The sequence below is a fragment of the Perognathus longimembris genome, chromosome 12 (assembly GCF_023159225.1).
Source record: "Perognathus longimembris pacificus isolate PPM17 chromosome 12, ASM2315922v1, whole genome shotgun sequence".
NCBI lineage: Eukaryota > Metazoa > Chordata > Mammalia > Rodentia > Heteromyidae > Perognathus > Perognathus longimembris.
In genome coordinates, this window is record NC_063172.1 from 20,307,904 (window position 1) to 20,332,060 (window position 24,157).

The 24,157-nt window shown below is 30.9% G+C and overlaps 1 protein-coding gene across 3 annotated transcripts in view; it reads left to right on the plus strand.

The window, feature by feature from the left end:
* The window catches only part of Csmd3 (CUB and Sushi multiple domains 3), an 860,328-nt gene that overhangs the window by 307,942 nt on the left and 528,229 nt on the right, over window positions 1-24,157 (plus strand). The window contains exon 7 of one of the 3 annotated variants that reach the window (XM_048358905.1): window positions 10,715-11,026. The exons of the other annotated variants lie outside the window; for them this stretch is intronic. Coding sequence (XP_048214862.1) covers window positions 10,715-11,026 — 312 coding nt within the window. The remainder of the gene's footprint in view (window positions 1-10,714; window positions 11,027-24,157) is intronic. 3 annotated transcript variants of the gene reach the window in all.

Genomic DNA, 24,157 nt, shown 5'->3' on the forward strand with positions numbered 1-24,157 from the left:
TGATTTCTTACTGACCCAAAGAACAACAAACACCTGCTTTCATGTGGTACATTTGAAGTTATTATTTACAGATTCTCTTTTGAAATTCCTTTCACATTATCTGCAAAAAAATTGAATTCACTGTCATTTTCAATGTGTTTCTTCCATATCTCTCCAGCCTTGTACACATTTTTTTTCTTTTGACCTCAATTGTTCCCTTCCACAACTGCTTTCACTGCTCAAATATACCCTACACCATACTTTTCCTTATACAACAATTTAGTTATGATCTTTCTCCTTACTCACCTTCTCTTGATTATAGTCCTCTGTGTACATCCAGTAGTTCCCATAAAGTAAAAAATCTTTATGCTTGATTAGCCTTTATAGTTTTTAGACCTCAAATAATGCCTTAAAATTCCTAAGTCTAGAAGATATCATTTTAGAATTAATACCCTGTTTCTGAAGTTTGTTCATGGAATGCTTTATGCTGGGTACACTTCATTCCATGCCAGACTCTTACAGATATTTCTTGTCCAGAAAAAAGAACAAAGGCATTCATATCACTAGTAATATATAGTTCCATTCATTTTACTCAGTATAGTCAATATTGTTTAGGCATTGAGTCACTTGATTATGTATTATAATTCTAAGTAACTATACATTCATACCTATGGAAGCCTACATTTATATTTGAAATAGGGGGGGAGAGTATGGGATTGTAACATGTTAAGAAATAGCTATATAATTTCCAGAACTTGGACTCTCAATTTTTTCAGTGACAGATTTTTCTTTAATTTTCCAGTAACCTTCCAAGGACTAACTCCTCCTCTTTTTTTTCTTTTTTGTTTATTTTATTTATTTTATTCCTGGGCAACATAGTGAACCTTTGTGTGAGGGAAGAGAGAGAGAGAGAGAGAGAGAGAGAGAGAGAGAGAGAGAGAGAGAGAGAGAGAGAGAGAGAGAGAGAGGAGATGTAAGGACAGAGGGAGGAGGTAGGGGGAAAGGAGGGCTGAAAGAAAGGAGGGAGGGTGGGAGGGAAAGGAATGAAGGAAGGAGGAAGAAGAAAGAAAGAATCCCACTCTTCTTTTATACATAAAACATTTTATACTTTTAAAATTCTAATCAGTATGTACTATTTTATCTTTAAATTATCTTCAATTTATTGGTAGTTATTTCCCTTTAAATTTTAGATTAATTGTATCTAAACTGTCTGAAATTCTTTTAGAAGAGAGGATATGCAATTGTTTTGTGTTTTCAACATATTAGTGAATAAAACTTCAAAACGAACTTATCAAGTGGACCACCAAAAATACATGCTTCTCATCATGACATCTTATTCCATTGTCTTAATTCTTCAATTAATCTAACTCAGATCATTCTGTAGAATGTCAAACTCTCCTTTTATACTTAAGTTCCATTTTAATCTTAATCTCCATATTTCTACAAACTTCAGAGAAGACCTTTTTCTGAATATTTTGACTATCTTTCTTCAACATGTATGGTTGGCTTTAGGGGTCAGGCAACAGCTTTATTCACAGTCACATTTGTGCTGCTCACACCGGACTCTCCCTGCTGCTTTTAGCATCTGGTATTTTCAGGGACCATGAGGCTCAGTTTTTACTATATCCAAAACTTGGTGTGTTATTTATTTGGAACATTGGTTTCAATTAGCCTTTGGTATACACACACACACACACACACACACACACACACACACACACACACCACACACACTTGTTATTATACTTTCCAGATTAACCAGAAAGTTTCTAATTCTGTATAGATCCTACAGTGCCTTTCAATAAGGAATTTCTAGCCTGATATATTTACATATTTCTAGACATTGAAATGTTCTTTCTGGTACAGAAAGTTGGTGATGGAGATTTTTTCACATTTCTATTTTTGAGATGCTTTCATGGGACATAGGATCAGTCTCATTATCTTCAGAATGCTTTGATTACAATAGCAACTCCAAATAGATCCAACTAATTCAAACAGATCTAACATGAATTGCTCCACACACACCCATATTCACATGTGCATATGTATACATGTGCATACACATGTGTGAAAAGATTTGCTCACACACCTTCATGTAATCACTCATAAATTTATGGACATATAATATACACACATTAGCACACCCATTAACAGCGCCCAAGCAGCTTCACACACACACACACACACACACACACACACACACACACACAGTAGAGTTCAATAAACTAATACATCGAACTATCTTCTCAATTGCTGTCTTCTAATAAATTAGAAAGTGAAGCTCAAATAAAGGGATTGGAAGTCTTAATTTCCTGAAATTTAACATTCTCTCCCTTTTTTGGCGTATCATATATTTTCTGTCTTTTTCTTTTTATATCTTTTGATAACTCTGAGTGAAAAGTTACAGTTCTCTGAGCTTACCTTGTATATTTTACAGTTTACTTTCAAGTGACATTTAAAAAAATTTCTCTATCTAAGAGTTATAATCTTCCTATCATCTAATCTACACTAGTTTCTTTATCTAAAAGGTATTCTCCTTCTGATTAGTGAGCATAGTCCAGGGTTTTCAAAGTCTTTCCAGTTCTTGTGAAATCCTGTAATGAACACATAATATTGCTCTGATTATAAAAACAAATAAAAATAGGTATGATGCTGTCATTTGTAATTAGTTCATGTTTCTGAAATAGCAGAGAAGCAGAAGCAGATCTTTTAAAACTTATAGGTAAGGTATTTAGAACCCAAACATTGAGGAAACCAATCTTCATTCTCTGTGTTATAGGAGGAAGAGAGGGCAGAAGTACACCTAAGAATATAACATTTGCATTCTCTGAAATGAGTGCAAAAATAGTTTCACTTTAAATATTTACAAAAATGTAAACCAAAACCAGTTTCTGGATTTTTTGGTCCATGTTTTACTTAATCTGGACTTTTTGTTCAAATTTCACACCTTGTTTGTCTCAGCAAGTAAATTCTGTTCTAAATTTCACGATTTTATTTGCAGTTGAATCACATATGTATCTATCTCATCTCTTGGGCTTCTTTGAATTAAAGCTGAATTAACAGTCTGATTTATAACACAATATACATCAAAGTTTGTTCCTAAATATAAAAAGAACCAAAGAGAAATTTCTAGGTGTCATAATGTTAAAGTATATATGCCTAAAATCATTCTCGGTCACACAGATTAATTTTTTTTTTGAATTTTAAATAATTTGTTGCCTGAATCAAGCCAAATTTCAATAGCACACTTGAAGTTAAGTATATACTGTGTAAACCCTTAAACATAATTTAACAGTGCTGATAATTATTCGTTAATAGTATAAAAACATTTAAGTTAATAACTTCAAGGTATATATATATATGTGAGTGTGTGTATATATATATACATATATATATATATGAGTAAATGGCATAAAGAAAGAGTAAGGTGTCAAGGTTTACCCATCAATTAAAATATATGCCTATGATAGAACACATATAATTCATAATTAATCATAAGAATTCAATATGCAATGAGTAAACATAACTGCCTTTTAGGATAATGATTACCTTTGAAGGAAAATTATGGGGGATTAGTATTTCTGAAGGTAATTCTTTCCTTCCTCCAATGTGCATGCCATTTTTCTAAGCCAACATAACATTTATAGTCATGCCAGTTGTTCTACCTCTGATTTCATTAGCTTCCTTGAAATGAAGTGTTTGTAGAGTGATGGAGGAAAACATAATACTATTTTATGGCATGAGCTTCCTCTTAAGCTGCTTTACTTTGGCATATCTATGCAGAGTTGCACCTGTAGCTCAGAAGCATTCCACAGCTGACACCATAATAGTCCTCTACAATTATACAGTAGAAGGCTTTTCTTAGCCAACCATATCTTTCTCCACCCATCTATTAGTAATGAAGTCTGTACTTCTACATATAAGTTATTGGAACTGTTATAAGTTAGTGATAAATCGAGTATCAGATATGTTTATTAAATAGTCATAAGACAAGCTTCACACTCCATGTTTGTGTATGTATAATACACACACACACACACACACACACACACACACACACACACATATATATTCCAAACTGACTTAATATTCTTCCTAGGAGAATGAAAAAAAAAACACATTCATATCATTTCATACCTCAAGACTGTGAAATACTGGTCCTCATATAACATATTTTACTCTATTTTATCCATAAATGACTGTAAATCTTATGTGAACTCAGACATACTTCATATATTTCTCCACAGAATGCAATAGAGTAAGAGCATGCTAAGTTTTATTTTCTTCATTTGGGAGTAAATCTATATCACAGGTAGATCGGCTCTAGTTCATTGGTGAGAGAAGCTATCACAAAGGGGTGTTGACCTGGGTGATCCTCTTTGATGTTTTATATAGAGATGAAAAGGCTATTTCCCTTCTTGTGAAATCCATCAATGATTGCCTGAATCTGACTCTTAAACTAGGTCTTTTACTTTTAGGTTACTATGCTTTCCTACATGAAAAGCAAGTAGTTCATATTCGGTGGCTTATTTAAAGTTCTTATGTGTATTTGTGGGTATGTATAGCAAAATTTAACAAGTATGGGCCCCAGGATCAATAGTGCAAATAGTGTGGATTTTTTAAGGTGTATGAAAAAGAGATTTATAAGATAGAGAAGCCTGATTTTCTACATTGATATTAAAGCAAAATTATGGAAAAATTTCAGTAACTTCTTTGAGATATCTTTAAGGTTCCCAAAACTCTATTAATTTTGCCGTAGTTCTAAGAAGTAAGATATCTACACTTTCACATGATTTTTACAATGCTGGACTGATAATTAATGGATTACTCATATGTGTATGTATATATGTATATATATATGTGTGTATATATATATATATGTCATTGTTGGCCAGCATATTACTCTCTCTAATGCTTTTGTATTATTATTCTTGAAATTTTTGTACCTTCTATATAAATTTGTGTTTACCAAAGTTAGGTATATGGGTTTAACAAATTAAAAAAAATCAGAATTTGTAATCCATATATTGAAATAATATAGATTAATTTGCTTAATATTTGTTTTATAATAAATATTTTTGAGGTTTGTTTTAGTATATGCATCACTTAATTTACAAAAGTATCTTCCCATTCACATTTTTTAAATAATCACAAATATTTTATTTTTTCATTTATTTATTTTTTCTATTATTTTATTAAGACTATTTGCAAGTTGTAAGCAACAAATCTAGTTGGAAATTTTAATGTTCCTTTCCTGCTTATTCCTTACAAATTTAAATTCTTATAGATGTGACAAACATATGTTCATGAAATTTGATAGTTGCATTTAAAATAATTGTTTTATTCTTTAAAATAAGTATGTAAATCTGTTCCTAAACTATTAATTTTTTTTCTTCTTTAACTGACATGAATTAATTTCATGCTATAAAAATCTCAAGAATCAAGGTGCAGTGTGTATTATTTTTCACTGTCATTTTGTGTGTTAATTGTTAAAGTATATCTTATTTGGGCTGGGAATATGGCCTAGTGGCAAGAGTGCTTGCCTTGTATACATGAAGCCCAGGGTTCGATTCCCCAGCACCACATATATTGGAAATGGTCAGAAGTGGTGCTATGGCTCAAGTGGCAGAGTGCTAGACTTGAGCAAAAAGAAACCAGGGACAGTGCTCAGGCCTTGAGTCCAAGGCCCAGCACTGGCAAAAAAAAAAAAAAAAAAAAAAAAAAAAAAAAAAAAAAAAGTATACCTTATTTATAGAATAAAATAAAAGACTGCAATCTTATGTAGTATAAAATAAAGACTTTAATCTTATATTAAAATGTTATCATTCCCATATACACCTATTTCTTTAAATTGAATCGTAAACTCTTTCCATATTCACTTACTATTCTCCCAATTGGAGTTATAATATTTTAAAAGTAGCAATTCATCAAAGAAATACTTCAGAATTTTAAAGACCAATGTTTAGCCATTTATGCTCCAGTTTGATCACTGAAAGTATGCACAACCATAACCATTTTTAACTTACCACATGCAAACCCACACCACTTTACCTTACCAGAATCAATAATGTCTAACATAAAGAATGCTTTCGTTATTCTCCCAAGAACTTTCTGATTATAGGAAATGGTATTATGTAGCATGTTACACAGATTGACTTTGTTTAGTTCATTCTCATATTCAGTCAGCTTGTTTCTGTTAATGTTGACATGGGTGATGCTTAAAGAAATACAAAAATAAATGATAAATTCAATTACATGTCTTAAATTTCTTTGAATATCAAAATGATAATACAAATAGAATTGTCGCATTAGTAGTATCCTGATTTTTTTGTGTTACATTATTATGTGTATGTATTCTTTTCAGTTTGCATGTTTTCATTTTAAGTGTTGTCATTATATAATATTTTGTTAAATATCTATTCAATTGCTTCAGATGAAATATTATAACTAAAAGAAGAAACAGAATATCTGAAGATAATGTCCACAATGTGTCAAATATAAATATCTAATGGAAACTTCTTTAAATATGAAATTATCTTTCACATGTTCTTATGTATATGTATTACTTTGGGCCTTCTATTCTGCTCTGTACTCTTGTGATGAGTTAGATGGCATGTTATAAAATTGGGAAACTATCTATGATACTGGAAGATCAATTAAAAGGAATATTAAATCTAATTATGTAATGACAGTTTATTCAATACATTTTCTAATGGATTCCTTTATTAAGGCCTTGTAACAGTAAGCCCTGTTGTATAGATAGACTAATATCATTAAGCTTTCAAAACATTTTATTCAATTAGTACTGAAATTTGAGTTCAATATTTTATGAAATATTATTAATACATTTTCGAATTTGCATGTCAAGCCTGTGTCATTATCCATGATCACAATTTTAAAATCTACATATATTTATCATTTAAAGACGCATGCTTATATATGTAAATCATTTCATATTACTTTTTTGTTTGTTGGGAAATATTTTGTTAAATAATAAAATTACATTGCAAATATCATTCTCATATGGCAATCATCTTATTTTAAAATGTATTTCAAATGATTCAATGACAAAATAACTGTAATAAGCTATAGCATATCAGTGATTTAATTTCAAATACAAAATGAATTTTCTGAATGTACATTTTCTTGCTTTAATTTGAGTTATGTGATGTATACATTTTTCTGTGCAATGAGACAATGTTTACCTAAATATGCAGCATATTTCATTTTTTAGAAAAGGGAGTTAAACATCATAATTTAGTATTGATAAGATATATTAAATGCTTAATATTAGATGTTGCTATACATAATCCTAAAGTTATTTTTTGACATTGGCTACTCCCTCATAAAACAATTATGTATTCAATCATTTTTGAGTGTTTTTAAGCTGTTAAATTATAAATTTTGATAATTAAAATATTTTTTATAATTCACAATTTATCATATGCTAAACCATATTATTCTTTAAAAAACTGGATTACATATATACACATTACATGGTTGTATAGTAAATGACAGTTGCTTAGTGATGAGTCAATATTGTATTCTTATAGTTTCACTGTAAGTATCAAACTTATTTTAAGTTTAGATGCATTTCCATTTTCTGCTTTCCTGAATTTACATGTCCTCTTTCCTTTCCATGAAGTTTAATTTTAAGTAAAAACACTACAAACTAATAAACTTTTATATTTTAAAGTAACAACAGAAAACTTGAACATATTGTTACTTAAGCAATTGAGCTACCAGATTCCACATGTTTTCAAAATGACGATTTGAGGGGCTGGGGATATAGCCTAGTGGCAAGAGTGCCTGCCTCGGATACACGAGGCCCTAGGTTCGATTCCCCAGCACCACATATACAGAAAACGGCCAGAAGCGGCGCTGTGGCTCAAGTGGCAGAGTGCTAGCCTTGAGCGGGAAGAAGCCAGGGACAGTGCTCAGGCCCTGAGTCCAAGGCCCAGGACTGGCCAAAAAAAAAAAAAAAAAAAAAAAAAAAAAAAAAAAAAAAATGACGATTTGAAAGTTAAAAACAAAATCATCCATTTCCTGTTTTCAGTTTAGAACTGTTTCTCATTTATTTCAATGTATCAACAGTAACTTTGCCACGATAAAAATGATCATCATATTACTGACTGGAGCTGGCTCTCATGCAGACAACCTTAGCTAGTTACCAAGCTGAGATCTAAGAACTATAGTTCAAAGCTATCCCATACAGGAATGTCCATGAGACTCTTTATTCTCAATAAACTAACTAAATAAATACAATAAAACACAAATATGGAACTTTGGCTCAAGTGATGGAGTACTGGCCTTAAGAAACAAAGCTCAGGCAAAGAATCCAGACCCTAAATTCAAGCCCTAGGACCAGCACCATATATGTGCATATTTTTTCTGTGAAGGAATTATCACTTCAAAATATGATTTCAGCTTTGCTTTTACATTCATTCATTTATTGTAGTTGCTTTGAAGAATATTTCTTAAGCATCTGCAGTGTATTAGGAAGTGTTTTAGATGTTTTCTTCTAGCTATGAGTACAACATACAAAACCTCTCTGGAACTTACAGTCTAGTATGGGGAAAGAAATTTTTATGGATATAGTATCTTTTGAAGCCTCGGGAATAGTTGTCAAAATATTTCATTACAATTTAGATCTTGTTAGACTATGGTTATTATACAATTGTGCGTTGCCAATGATTTAGCATTAAACCATTACCTGCTTGTAGGTTAAGGGAATACTACGGAACTACCACCACTGGTTTATAGTTCTGAAGATTTCACGATTTGAGTGGCTAAAAAGATTAATTCAAACCTGGATAATTCTGAAGTCTTCAAAAATGGGAGTTTAAATGTTTGTGTGGATTTAGGTGATTCATTATAGAAGTAGTATAAACCTGTTTCCAAGGATTAACATAAAACCATTGTCTCAAATGCCAGAAAAATTAGGAGATGAATCATAAGGTCTCTGTAACAAAATATCATGTCATGTTACCTCTTTGTTAAAGGCAGATATTTGAACAAGAGTAAAAATTCTACTTTTCTCATAATTATGACATACCAGTTAGCCCATGTTTATAATCAGTGGTTTTCTTCTTAACCCCTGAAAACCTGAAAATACAAATTAGTTTATAAAAAGATTACAGTATTTGATATTCATCTCAATTCTATATACATGCTTTGAGAATAATAAATTTTGATTAAATTGACATGATAATGATTAGGAGCAGATTTTAGAGCAATGAACACACAAGGATCCCCAATCTGAGTGTCATGAGCTCTGTTAGTCCTATAAGCAGTTACAGATTAAATATAGCATTAAATGTTGTATTGGTAAATATTACAGAAAAATGCACACATCTTGAGTTTGATAATCTCTTGGTAGCTTTTATAGTTGCTTTTTCTGATTGATTCTTTAAAATACATTAAAATATTTAAAATTATTTGATAGTTGCCATACTCAATTTATCTCAGGTCTCCTTAAAATATATCTGTTACTCATGTTGGATGAATTTGTAGCAAAAAGATGTGTGTTTTTTTTTTTTTTCTGCTTACTGATCAGATAAGGGATCAATGATTGACTTTCTTGATTACATAAAGTATAACAACATGGAAAGAGTAAAATGGTAGAATATTCTTGAACCACACTGAACAAAATCAGTCTTTTCTGAAGTGGTATGTATAGCTAAAACATCTAAATTAAATATTGTGAAGAGAATTTAAAAGTATTTACGTGGAGGATATATGAGGACATATATCCACATACTGCTCATTGGTGTTAAAAACCATCCAGGAATTTTTTTTTCAATCTAGGATCTGACTCTGATTCCTAAAGTATACTCTCATCTCAGGTTCAACATTAAAAAAATACATCAAAGGAAGAAGAAATTTGTGATCTGGAATATTAAACACATTTTTTTAATTGAGTGAAACCTTAGGACAGTTACGGATCCAGCAATACATTTGAAATTCCTCATTCTTTGCTAAAAATAATAAATAAAAATTCATGTAGTCGGTTTTTATTGTTTTCTATTTCAAACATATCTAAGTGATTTTACCTTTAATTTGAAAATTCAGAAAATATTTATATAGAAATAATAAAGCATTTTTTGAAGATTTAAAAATACACGAAATTTTAGAGCATGTATACTTCACAACAGAGTATTTTAATTTTTTGGATGTTTTGTAGCAAATGAATTGAAGATAGAAATTCACATAGAGTAATTTCAGACACTTTTTTCACCACTTTGTTTACATTTTTGCTTTGACTTTAAAATTCTTTCCTTCACTTGCTTGTTTTGAATAGAACATTCTGATATCTATCACAGAAAATAAGAATAAGATACAACATAGAAAATCCAAAGCATGCTTTCGAGAAAAGTATGGTTGCATAAAACTTGGCAGCCATTTAAATGTTGGTCAAAATTCCTCTATGGATTAAGAAAGCAAAAACAAAAGAGAAAAAAATAATTTCATGCCACATAGAACTTTGCTTCTTCACTCCTTTCCGCCCTAATGTATTCCAGTTGAAATGTATTGTATTTTGGTGTGTAATATCTACCCCTAGGTTGATACAAACAAACCTACAGATCTGGTGTGCTTCACATTTTAGTGGTGTGTTTATGTTTTGCTTCATCTTGTTTATTACTCTTAAGGTAATAGAACAGAAATATAATTTATTAAATTTAGCAAACAAAATTTAAAAGAAAAAGTTAGCATCTAGTGCTACTGTATCCCACAGGTTCTTCTACATTGACCCACACTCCCTCCACTGGTGAGTTAGAGGAGCATAACACGACTACCACTGGTGCTCTTGCTGTTGCTAGCACACCTGCAGATGTTACTGTATCCAGTGTTACAGCTGTCACCATCCGTAGACTTTCCGAGGAACAGCGAGAGCAAGACACGAATCTCAGAAATTCAGGTCTGGACCCCAACACGTCCATGGACGGGCTTTCTCCTCATCAAGCAGATACACAAAGTACAAAGAGAAGACCAAGAAATGCTGAGCATATAGAAAGAACTAAAGAGCTTGCAGTTGTTACTCATAGAGGTATTGGATGTTATTTTACTTGTGCCCATTTAGTTACAGCCAAAGCTATCTTCTGGTAATGATTCTAATTAGAGATTGATCTGAGAGCCAAGATATAGAATGTGATGGGGAAAAAAAAAAGTCTTGGAAGTAGCTGGACACTATAGATAGTAACAGCAAAAGCGAAAACTGGAATAATTTGGAAGCATAGAATTTAAAATTTGGGGGAAAAAGAAAATGAAGCACAATGAAACTGCTGTAAGGGGTAAAATTAGAAAGAGAAGAAAGCATAAAAAGGGAAGTAAACTATAATACTAAATACACATTGCATTCCAGTTAAAATGTCCAGATAATAGGATAAGTATACGTATTTAGACTGAGATGATTGATACATATGAAATTTTCAGTGCTTGAAAAATACTTTCATGCTATAGACAAAATAAAACATCTGATGAATATAAGGCTGCATCTATTTTTTTTCCAAATTTACTATCATTGCCCAACACATATCTCTATACTTTCTGGGATGTAGATTTCTCATGTTGAAAATATAAGCAGTATTTATTGGTATTATGCTTCCAAAATTAAATTTTCCTCAATTTTCAATTTTTTTTCAGAGAAAAAATATGTCCCCCAAACCAAATGATATCTTGATCATTTTGACTTGATTAATTTGGCTTCACTTTGAAAAAAATAGGAAGTGTAGAAAGCATGCTTTTATGTTGCTAAGTGGAAAGACATATGATGCTCTTTAGGAAAAAATACTATTGTAGTATTAAAAGTAGAAGTCCATATGTATCAATATATGCACGGTTTTAAACATTAATTTATTAAATATATTCCAAGACTAAAATATCTGTTCCATTTTCAACTCAGTGTTTATTCATCAAACCAGTTCTGACATAATTGTATAGTGTGCTCATATGTGGTTTATGTTGACCATGATACAAGAAATTTTAAAAATCATTACATTTTCAGAGCACTTGATGGACAGAAATCAAAACTGTTTTATGTAACTCAATTGAAAATAATACCCAAAACACAAGAGGAACTTTTAAATAATCATTTATATTGAAAGTACTTATTGGGCTGGGGATGTGGCCTAGTGGCAAGAGTGCTTGCCTCATATACCTGAGGCCCTGGGTTCAATTCCCCAGCACCACATATACAGAAAACGGCCAGAAGCGGCGCTGTGGCTCAAGTGGCAGAGTGCTAGCCTTGAGCAAAAAGAAGCCAGGGACAGTGCTCAGGCCCTGAGTCCAAGCCCCAGGACTGGCCAAAAAAAATAAAAAATAAAAAAGGAAGTACTTATTTTGATGTTGTTGAATAAGACACATCCTAAAACGAATTCTTATCATGAAAGTCTCTAAATGATGAAGGTAACATAACTATTATCTATTCATTTGTGTACCATGTATAGTGTTATTTAAAATTATATAAGGATCTCATTAATATTCTATTTAATTTTTTACTAGAAATAAATATTGGTCAATATACCAAAATATTAAATATGTATATTTAATTCTCTTTGGGTAATTGCACACATAATCATTTTGATAAACATATCAAAGTCATTTTACACTCCATCAAATAGAATAGAGTGAAGTATGTATAGTAATTCAAATTGAAAATAGAAAAAAATTGTAAATAATTGTGTTAAATTGAGTAAGAGTAATTTTATATAACAATTGTAAACGTATTCATGTGAATTTCAGCTATGAACGTCACCAGTTTTCCTTGATAGATATCAAAACAGTGCTCAAATATTTTCATCTAATACCCTAAACTTCTAATGATGTTTCACCTTTCCTCATAGTCTATTTAAAATCTGGCCTCTAAATACAGTATTTACTTCATTAGTACAAGATGATGTGGAAATGATATTTTTCATTTGACAATGTTTATATTACATGGGAAGCCAGTTGCCAGTGGCTAACTTCTGCAACCCTAACTTCTCACAAGTTTGAGATCTGGAGAAGTGTGATTTGAAGACACTCCAGGAAGGAAAGACCCTGAAACTTCATTGCTAATTAACCAGAATTAAATTAAATTGCAGTTGTAAGTGATGTAATAAAGGACACCTATGAGAAAAAAAATAAAGGACAGGCCTCTTCAAAGGCTCTGATTACAAGCAACAGTAGAGAAATCATATAAGGAAACATTTTAAATTTTCACAATCCACAGTGAAATATGAGTTTATACTTTTATCAAATATCAGTTAAAATTGGCCCTACTATTTCTTCTTTATGAACTATTGCAATTCTCTGTTTTCAGTGTTTTACTTACCTTTTATATTTTAGACCAAATCTATTAACATTATAGGCCAAAGATTTGTACGGGAGGAGAATAACGGATATATTTTGTATGTATTGCTTAATGTCCTTTTGTTTTTAATATCTCAAAACATAGCTTTATTTTCACACTTAAAAAACAAAGACTTTTTGTCTGATAGGCACAAATATCTGAACTTGAATTGGCTAATATCTAGTAAGTGTTTTTAAAATAATTCCAGTTCAAAGAACATGCCTAAAATGCTTCCTGAGTACTCTTCAAAGCTCAGTTATAGGATAAATAAAAATAAATAATACATGATTCTTCCTGTAAAAAGAATTAGATAAGAGTGTGCATCACAGAGAAAATCATCTTGGTGGTACATCGAGGCTTTTAAGACTCATGAGTTATCAGCAGTAAATCAGTTGCAGAGTGTAGTCACTGAATACTTAATTAAGTTGATTTTAAAATAAGATTCAGTAAGCATAAACTAAAACGAATTGCTTAATTTATTCTATTTAATAAAAATTTTCTCAAATATCACTCTACTTTAAAAACATTAAGTGATGACCTAGTGATCCAGGAATTAAGCAAACACAGTGATATGAGGGCAATCTTCACTATCAGCCTTGTACCTATATCACCAAAATCATCTCATGCAGTTTCACAAACACCTTCTCTTTATTGGCCAATTTCTTTCAGTTTTTCAGACATACTTTCTGCCCCCAAACACTTCTCATTAGCTGTTCTATATTCTTTTCTTGGAATATATCAAATTTCAGTATTAAATTAGTATTTGTAAGAGGACTTGATCATAACTTGCTAATATAACATATGCCTATACCACACAAAATTTAGCAGACCTTTGTATTTTCCTATAAAATTTTAAGATCTCGATCTGTAAGGCTAAACAAATGAGAAAATCAGATAACATAAGTGGGAGGTCATTTGCATGCTTCATTTACAGAGACTATGAAAGTGTCTGACTTATTGATGTGTATAGAAAATATATCCTAAAGTAATGACTAAATATTAACTAGTTCTAAGATTCATTTTAAATACTAAGGATTCAAAATTATCTTCTTCAATGTAATGAAATATTCATGAAATACACACATTTATCAAACAGTATGTTTATTATCCTACATTAATTTACTATTAATATATCCATACATGAAAATTCATAATATTAATCAATATGACTTATTAGTATATTTATACATGTTTATAAAACCAAAGTATATTTACAAATAAGTAAACTGCAAGGTTAATAAATTGCATAAAAGCAATCATTTGTATAATGCAATTAATGCGTTTTTGCAGAAGTTAATTAGCACCTAAATAATAAAACTTATATTTTTATGTCTATGTTACAATTTATCATCTCTTGCATGTTTTGTTTACATTACTGGTAAATATTTCAGTACCTCTTGGATATTACTTCCTTATAATTTATATATTTTCATTAAACTATTAACTAGACACACAATTACTGTAAACAAAAGGAAATACAAATGATAAATTTTCATCTTCAGTCCTTGTTACTTGTCAACTCAAATCTGTGGTGATTTATGATAAACTATAACTCAGTATAGCTATTTTATATTATACCAATTGTGGAATGACTCTTAAAAGCTTGTCGCATTTATTAAAGTCTTTACAATTCTCTTTGTGTAAAACCCAATTAATTTCATTATATAACGTAGTTAAAATATTATTAGTTTTATTTCATTTAAGATAAACTTTTTTTTCTTTTTTCCTGTTCTGAGTAATAGAAAACCATCTTAAATTTTCCACATTTGAAAAAAAAATGTTTTTACAGTGAGATCTAAAGAGGCAAAAAAGAGACTACTCATAATTTTTTACTGTTGCAATCTTGAGATGGTGCATTGCCACCAGAGCACAATGTACTGCCTCCATGTATTCAGTTCTCACCAAGGAAATTCTGTATTGGTTGGGTTCTAGTCCATTTGTACAACCTACTATTAATGAGACTCTGTTCAGATTCCATGAACTCTTAGAACTCAGTTTCCATACTTGTGAAAATAGATCCAGTAATACTTCCATTGTTCTGCTAAAGTTCCTGTGAGGAGTAAATATGACAGAGGTGGAAGAGTTAAAACTTTTTTTTTTATCAGAAGAAATATAAAATTAAGGACTTGGATGTAGCCTAGTGGCAAAGCTCTTGCCTTAACAAGTGCAACAATCTAGGTTCAATCCCCAGTACCAAAAAAGAAAAGACAAAAAAAAGTTAAAAATAAAAGCCAACCAAGAAATATAAAATTAAATTGATCATCATCAACATGGATCTTCTAGGTCTAGCCTGAGAGAAAACTGTTTCCCTTGTGAACATTAGGATATTGAATAACAAGTTCAATCCCCAAGCCACAACATAGGAACTGGAAATTGATACTTCTTAGGTTTATGGGAAATGTTTAATAGTTGCTGATGTAAGTGATCAACACATAGTAATTATTCTTATGGTTATTACTATTAACCAGATATGAACTAGACCTTGTTTTACACATGCCATTATAGTGAATAGTATATAACAATGCAGTAGAGTACTTTTCTGTTGAATAATCTACTTTCTATTACAAAAAGAATAATTAAAACTTATTGAAAGTAACATTGCCACCACAGTATTTTTATTTTTTTATTTTTTTTTACCACAATATTTTTAAATGGTCATTCAGAACAGAGGAGGGACAGTTTCTAAAGCTAAAAGTAAAAAAAATGCATAGTAAGTAATTAAAATAATTCTTAAAAATTAAAGGTGAAATTCATACATTGTGTTTATAATATTAAGCCCATGGGGGGGGAACTGATTAGTTTGTATATATGTTGAAGAGAATTAATTATATATAATCAAAATCAATTAAAGTTGTCAATTTTAAAAGGTCAATGATCTTAATAGAAGTAAACATAAAACATGTTTTGTAATTTATAAAAACCTAGAAAAATTGCAATTTGTAGAATATCTAATGCTGTTCTTTAAACCAGTAGAATTGTTCATTGTCTTAAGCGGGAGATCACTTTCAAAACCATTTTCACTACTTAGTTAAAATAATATTTTCAGTTATCACTATACTAACTAGTAAAAAATCTCAAAGAAATATTAATGCAAATTGATTTAAAATAATGCTTCCATAAAATATCTTGAATATAATAGTAAAGTGATTTGTATTTCTAGAAACAATATCTGGTAACTTATTACAGCATCATTTTTTGGAGGAAATTGCGATTGGCATTAGACCTGGATTAAAACCTAGTCAGTATATTTCTTGTTTAGGATTCACTCTCTCATTCATCCATTAATTCAAATTTCATATAGATTCTAATATGCAATATTTCAAGGTATAATAGATTATAATACTGTAATAGATTATAAGCAAAATTCATCCTGATGGAATTATTGTCCATATTATATTATTTTAAAACATTAAAATTGGTTCTTGTACACAAAAAATATTTTAATGTTGATTTTCTTAGAGATTGCTAATAGAATGCTATTTTTACTTTGCTTTCAATTTCCCAAAAATTTCTGTCTGAATTTAATGAACAGTCTTCTTATACACATTAAGTTCAAAATATAGATACAGTCCTCTAAATAAATTCTTATATAAGCATATTATCATTATCAATTCTTTTTTATTATATTTCTCAGGGTAAGTTAAAGTGGATAACATAAAACATGATGTGGAGTCGAATGTGTGTTATTAGAGGTTTCTATAGACATGACTGCTGTTTGTTTTGACAAAGTATAGACAATATTTCCACAGCATGTTAAGTACTAACGTTTCTATGAAGAGTTTCAGTTTGCTTTGCAACATCATATGAAATTATTTTGAACTGAGACGGAATATAATGTATATTTTTTTCTTCAAAGGTAGATTGTAAAAAGAAATGGCCTATCTCAGCATAAAACAATTCACTTATGGTTGGCAATTTTATTATAAACAAAAACAGAGGATTTTAAATTTCACCATAAGTTATAATTTCAACAATGGTCATTTGATTACAGAAAAAATTAACATAAATGAAAAAGCAAACTAGTAAAAACTATCCACAGCAAATTTCGAGCTTTTTGCAGAAATGAAGATTCAATGATACACAAGTCTGCTTCAAATACTAATTCAATTCATAGTAAAATACCCCACTCTGTGGAAATGGTTACATCTAAAATGTATACTGCTTATTTACAATATTTCCAGTGTTTCGGACAATTGATCATGTGTCCATAAAATTCTACTAATAATATTACAGGGTATAAAGTTGTAATTTCAATACATATCATCTTATTTTTGTTTTAAGCTTCATGAGCATTCTCATATTGGAGAAATATAGGGGGTTATGTAAATAAATCTCACTGAGAATACACACGGGTCTGTATTCTGGAAAGTTGTAGAGACAAGATTAGTGCACTGTTTTATTGTATATGAGAGAGCAAGTTTGTTGTCTAACACAAGTTGCTGACAGTCATTAATACAGAGTGGCTCACTGAAAAGATTTGTGTAATATTTGATTGGATTAAATTATAATTTGGATGTTTCAGGGAATTGTCAACTTCTAAATCACAAATAAGATATATTCAAAGATAGCTTGATAGATGGACAGAGCTGGACACATTTTTATACATCAATGAATGTTGCAATCCTGTGATTGCTACTATCCCTACTATTCAGAAAAAAATACAGTTTTACTGTGTTACAGTACACTGATTTAAAACATATACTATCCTATACTTTTTCATTGTATCTTAACCTACATATATATTTTTCAGTACTTTTGTAATTGGTCTAAAAGCAGAATAACATTGATCAATGTCACTATCTATCAATATATTTAGAAAGACAGAGTGGCAATGAACTAATGAATCTAGAAGAGAGAAAATCATCCAAACATATGCTTTTCTCTGGGTCTAGTGCCCACATAAATGGCTGAAATTCCTATGTTTTTGTTTTTGGTTTTGCTTTCTATTTGAAAATTCAGTCATAGCTTTAAGGCACTACTACTCTTAGTGCTATTGCTACATTTCTCACAATCACATTTTATAACTTATTTATTCTCTCATTAACTTCACTTTTCTCACCTCTCTTCTATTGTTCTTTCTATACTCTTTTTGAACCCCTTCCCTCCATTTCTGCATTTTTCTCCACTCTTCTATTTCCTCTTTTACCCCCTCACATTTTCCAATTGATGATATATGGATGGATACTGAGATGATCCTCCTTTGTTTGATGCAAAGTCAAGATTTGTGGGAAAACTATTATCATATTCTAAAAGAGTTATATAGTAAATTACTAGAGGTTACCAGATGATATATGTTTGAGTAACTAAAATTTAACCCAACCTAATTAGCAGGAAGGAGATAAGCAGACTCTCTCCTGTAGAGGTTCTTTTCCATGCTGTGGAGACACAGAACATATGCCAAACACAACTTTTTTTACTAGGAAATTGGAGAGACTTGAATTGTACTGAGAAATAGAATGCCTACTATTTCCAGATATCACTCTATTAAGAGATTATTGATTTGGGAAACAGTAAGGCACAAGCAACTTAGTTGTAAGGCTTTGGGGAAAAAAAACTTGTATGTCAACATAAACCACTGATGTGTTATGACAGGGAATAAAAAAGAAATAATGTGACAAAAAATTGAAAATCAATTTTAAGTACATAGAAACAGGGAAATCGAGTAAATGTGTGTAATCTGCAGCTGAGTCTTCATTTTAGACTATGCTTCTCTGACCCAATGTGCACACAGATAATCTGGCAAGCGTATGGAAATACAGGTAGTGACTTTATAGTGTTGAATTGGGGGTCTTAATTTTGCATTTCTAACAAGTGTTGTTCTGTTTTTATGTGAAGTGTCCAGCAAGGAGAGAATAAAAAATGGGCAAAGATAGACCCTCACTGGAAGCAGTCTTAACTCTGAGTACTCGCTAAGAGATCATCTTCCCTGTGTGAATTATGTTGATATATTTAACTTGGTTAATATCTTAAAAGCTATATTTAAATTATGTAAAGTGACTTTAAGCTTGGTAAATTCATGAATGGAAATGGTCCTTTAAGACATATAGACTTTTCAGAATCAGTCTTCATGACAACAATTCTCCCAACACTTTAGAATGATTGGTCTGCTGACATTTATTATAATTTTATTGTGAGTCAATGAGTAAAATGGATGAGAAACAAAATCAGTACCAAGCCACGTGTTATCATTTTAGTTTTATCCGGTACTTCATGCCTTGAAGTGCATATTATTTATATATTTTCAAGTAATAAAATAAATTAATGCATCAAGAGATAACTTTTCTTCAAATCTCTGAAAGATTAAGACATAAAGGTTAAAAAAATTATGACCAAATAAAAATTATGATATGTGAGTGTTTAAGCTCTATTTTATTATTGGTATTGAAATTTGAATCTCCTGGCCTTTTTTAGAAGAATAACTGATGTAATTATTTTCATAGTATATTTGAAATATAAATCAACATGGTAGAATTTTAAAACTGAGAAACTATCTGGTCATATTTAGTTCTTATATGACACTTCTATTTATTACTTAGGAAATGCTTTTGGAGTTAAGAGCACTGATGTTCATATAGACAAAGTATGCCACGAGTAGAGAAGTGGTAACTTTTGGAAAGAAATGTCTCTCTATCTATCTACCTACCTACCTATATCTATCTATCTATCTATCTATCTATCTATCTATCTATCTATCTATATCAATAGATAGAGAGAGAGATCTAAGAGAGAGAGAATTACATTCTCAATATCTTACCATTTTCATTTTTTGTCATTGTTCCCTGTTGTCTCTATTATTGTTGTTATTATTATTTTATTATTATCTGGAAATTGTGTTCTGTGTTGGCACTTGTGGCATTTGAAAAAATGTACATCAAGAAATGTATCAGTTTATTAAGTTAAAACCTAGCTATTGAATATCATTCTCATGTCTGTTACATGGACTATTTCATCACCTTTGTGAAATTATAAAATCAATGTCAATTATAATAGTAATTATAATTTCATATTTCTACATCTTTTCAATGCTGCAAGGATTTCTTTTTGAGAGAAACAAAATAAAATTATGAAATACTAGGATTTTACTTATCAACAGAGTTATCTCTTTTGAAAAGTACTAGATAAAAACAATATAAACACCAGAGTGCTTGTATGGTAACATGAAGCAACACCATTTTATTTTACTCACAAATGACAAATATGCAATTAACCACCTCAGTTTATTTGTGGGATGCTACCTTACCATTTTGAGTTACTTCTATATATAGATGCAGAGATTCTGATGACCCGATGTTCTTATTTTTCGTCAATATATCTAAAGGAACTTAGATATTTTTCACTAATTCTATGAACTTACAACAGTAGTGTTTGTCCAAGTTTACCACATTACTAATATCATCAATATTTATATATGTTTATTGTAATTGGATGCTATTTCTCATTTTTATTGAGTAGTTATATGAGAAAACAACAATATCATTAGGTGCTTACCCTATCAAAAGAAATGAATTTAAGAATAAGAGAAAAAGGTTTTGATATACTATTTAACTTGTAGTTGTGATGGTCAGAGTGGATATTTAGTATGACCTTTAAATAGTTTTTCTTTTTAAAATATTCTGAAAGGGGTAGACATTCTATTTGTGCTCAAAGCTGATGCCAACGACTTCTCTGCTTTTTTCAGTAGAAGAAAGTGGACCTATGTTAAAGACATTTTTTTTCCTTATTCTGAATTATTTCAGGACATTTTCACCCACTTTTGCAACAAGCTGCTTTTCTTGTATGTAGCTTTCTAAAGCATATGGCTGCCCTGCTGTGCACTGAATGAAATCACACAATTAATCTTTGCAAATTTTAGAAGAACAGAACCTTCATATATGGCAGAACTGTATGGCATATACAGTTTTGTAAGGCATTATATATGATACATTTCACAATTACATTATTTTTGTTCCATAAAATGGACTATTGTTTCTTTTAGTGTTTAGATTTGATCTTCGATATACTGTCCATTTCATTAAAATCCAAATGAGATTAAAAGGGCATACCTTTCTAGACTTATTTGATTTTGAGTCTAAAGAGGTTAGAAATATTTCACTGAATAGGCTAACATTTAGAAAGGAAAATGTCCTATTACAAGGGATGAAGCCTCCATTATTTTATATAAAAATAGATAATGAATTGAATTCCCATTAGCAATTTCCTTTTGTAATTTCTATTTTATTCTTGCTTTCATAAGTTTAATATTCAATACCATAGGCTGGAAATATGGCTGAGCGGTCGAGTGCTTGCATAGCATGCATGAAGCCCTGGGTTCAATTTCTCAGCACCACATGAACAGAAAAAGATGGAAGTGGCACTCTGGCTCAAGTGGCAGAGTGCTAGCCTTGAGAAAAAAGAAGCCAGGGACACTGTTCATGCCCTGACTCCAAGCCCCAGACTGGAAAAAAAATGCAGTACCATCTTATGATGCTTCAACCCATGAAATTATACTTGAAGATCTAAGCAAATGTTATTTTCTTTGATAGTAAATCATTTTAAGCTTCCAAGCCTTGTTAAAGCAAAAGGTACCTGAGGTCATATAGTACTAATAATTTTGAATTTTGTATGAGTTTGAAAAAAAAGAAAGATTATGTTTAACTTATTCATCAGTTTTTGTTTTTTATGATGGGTATTTGAATGTTCTAATTGACTATATGGGATGCTATAACTCATAGTTAAATGGCTGAGTAGATGCTGTTTCAGAGTTGAATAAAAGAACACATTGTGCTAAGATATATTATTCTGAGCAATTCTTCTAGTGCTTCTCCATTTCCACATCTGTGGAAAGAATTTTTTTCATGTTATATGATCTGTGATGAATAGATAGACACAAGACAAGGTATATAGTGTTTTCAACATGTTTCAATAAATGGAACTGACCCCTCTTGAAACCTTTAAAAAGAAACAAAAAACGTAATCTCTTAAAAATCTCTTGAAGTAAAAATAAAATATAAAAATATTAAAGCAAAGGTAAGCACAGAAATTTAAGTTGCATAAGTTGACTTTTAACCAGTTTTGATAGCATACTTTGGATACAGGCATATATACTCTGATTTAACATTAAGCATGTGGTCATGTATAAATTGAGCTTAAGTAGTAAATAATCATCTCAAATTTTGGTTAGCTTCTTCTCTAGTTTTTTTTTTAAATTCAACAGTGCTGGTTCGTTTAACTTTCTTTTTATCTAGACTATGGTTATGATTTATCAACACCATTTGTACCAATAATTGTGAAAATGTAAGTCTTCTATCCTGTAGTGTGGATCTTCAAAATATTTTCAGATACATGGAAAAACCAATTGTAAGGCCATTACCAATGTTCTCCTGACACTAACTTCAATATCAGTGATCATAAATTGAGAGATATTGTTGAGTATGATTTCGTGCACATTGTATTTAATATCAGATCTCTAAGGGTTTTCATGTGCCAGAGATACACCTACCCGAATCTATTTGGAAACTGCAGAATATTGTGCTTGATATTGGAGGTATGTCTTGGTTGGTAGTGCCAGCCAATAAGAAGATACAGCAAGTACTCAGTTCAAACCCCTGTATCAGTCCTAAAAAACACAAACAAGCATTGTTCTTAGACAAGTAGAGTACTTGATAAAGAGAATACTCTTGCACAAGTTACTCTAAACGAACCAAAATGGTTATGCTATAATCTATGATAGTAGCAGCTGGGAATTGGTGGTGATTCCCAAGACTAACAGAAAAAGGGCAATGTGTCCTAAACAGCCTTATACAACAAACTGGCTTCACAGAATCCAGGTCCTTAAATTTGACAACATGGACCAATCTAACTAATGGAGGTGTGCAGGAACCTATGAAACTCAATACCATTTCTCATTTTTCCTTCCTCCTTCCATATTCCTGCTGGATTTGGTAAGAGGATAGAGTAAATTATTGATAGTGTCCTGTGCCAAAATATTACCAAGTATCACCAGTACATCTTTGTAAAGAATAGTTTGTTCTTAAACCTCTCATTAGGTCTGTAGTTATTACTTGATTTTGTGATTTGGAGCTAGTAAGTTGATACAGTATGTCTAATAAGCTTATAAGTTATTTAGCTCAACTATCTGAAGAGATGAATCTTTAAAGTGTAGAATGAGAAGAACTATGGAAAAGGAAAATGGGTATATAAAACTAAGATGGGTTATGACGAGTGCTTTGCTTTTTTAGAATAGCTATTAATTTAGCTGCTCAACTTTTCATGTAATGCAAGTATGAGAGCTCAGCTATGTTTGTCGATATAGAGAATCCAGGTATTAATAGAACATCTTTTAAAGAACTTAGAAAATATCCAGGGTTGAAGTTAGCACAACGAAAGCCTTTGATGTGAATATAAAACACATACGTGATACATTATTATTTCAAACCTAGAAAACATTCATGTTATCATTTTCATGCTAAACTTCATATTGAAATTAGAGGAAAATTAATTCATGGATAAAGGACAGAAATCTTATTTTATTTTTTTAAATTTTTATTGTCAAACTGATGTACAGAGAGGTCACAGTTTCATAAGTAAGGAATTGGATACATTTCTTGTACTGTTTGTTACCTTGTCCCTCATTCTCCTCTCCCTCCTCACCCTTTTCCTTTCCCCGCATGAGTTGTTCAGTTCATTTACACCGAACAGTTTTGCAAGTATTGCTTTTGTAGTCGTTTATCTGTTTTACCCTGTGTCTCTGGATTTTGGTATTCCCTTTCAGTTTCCTAGTTCTAATACCAGTATACGGGGTTTCCAATGTACTCAGATGAGATACAGTGATAGTGCAGGTACAACCACAGGAAGGGGATACAAGAGGAT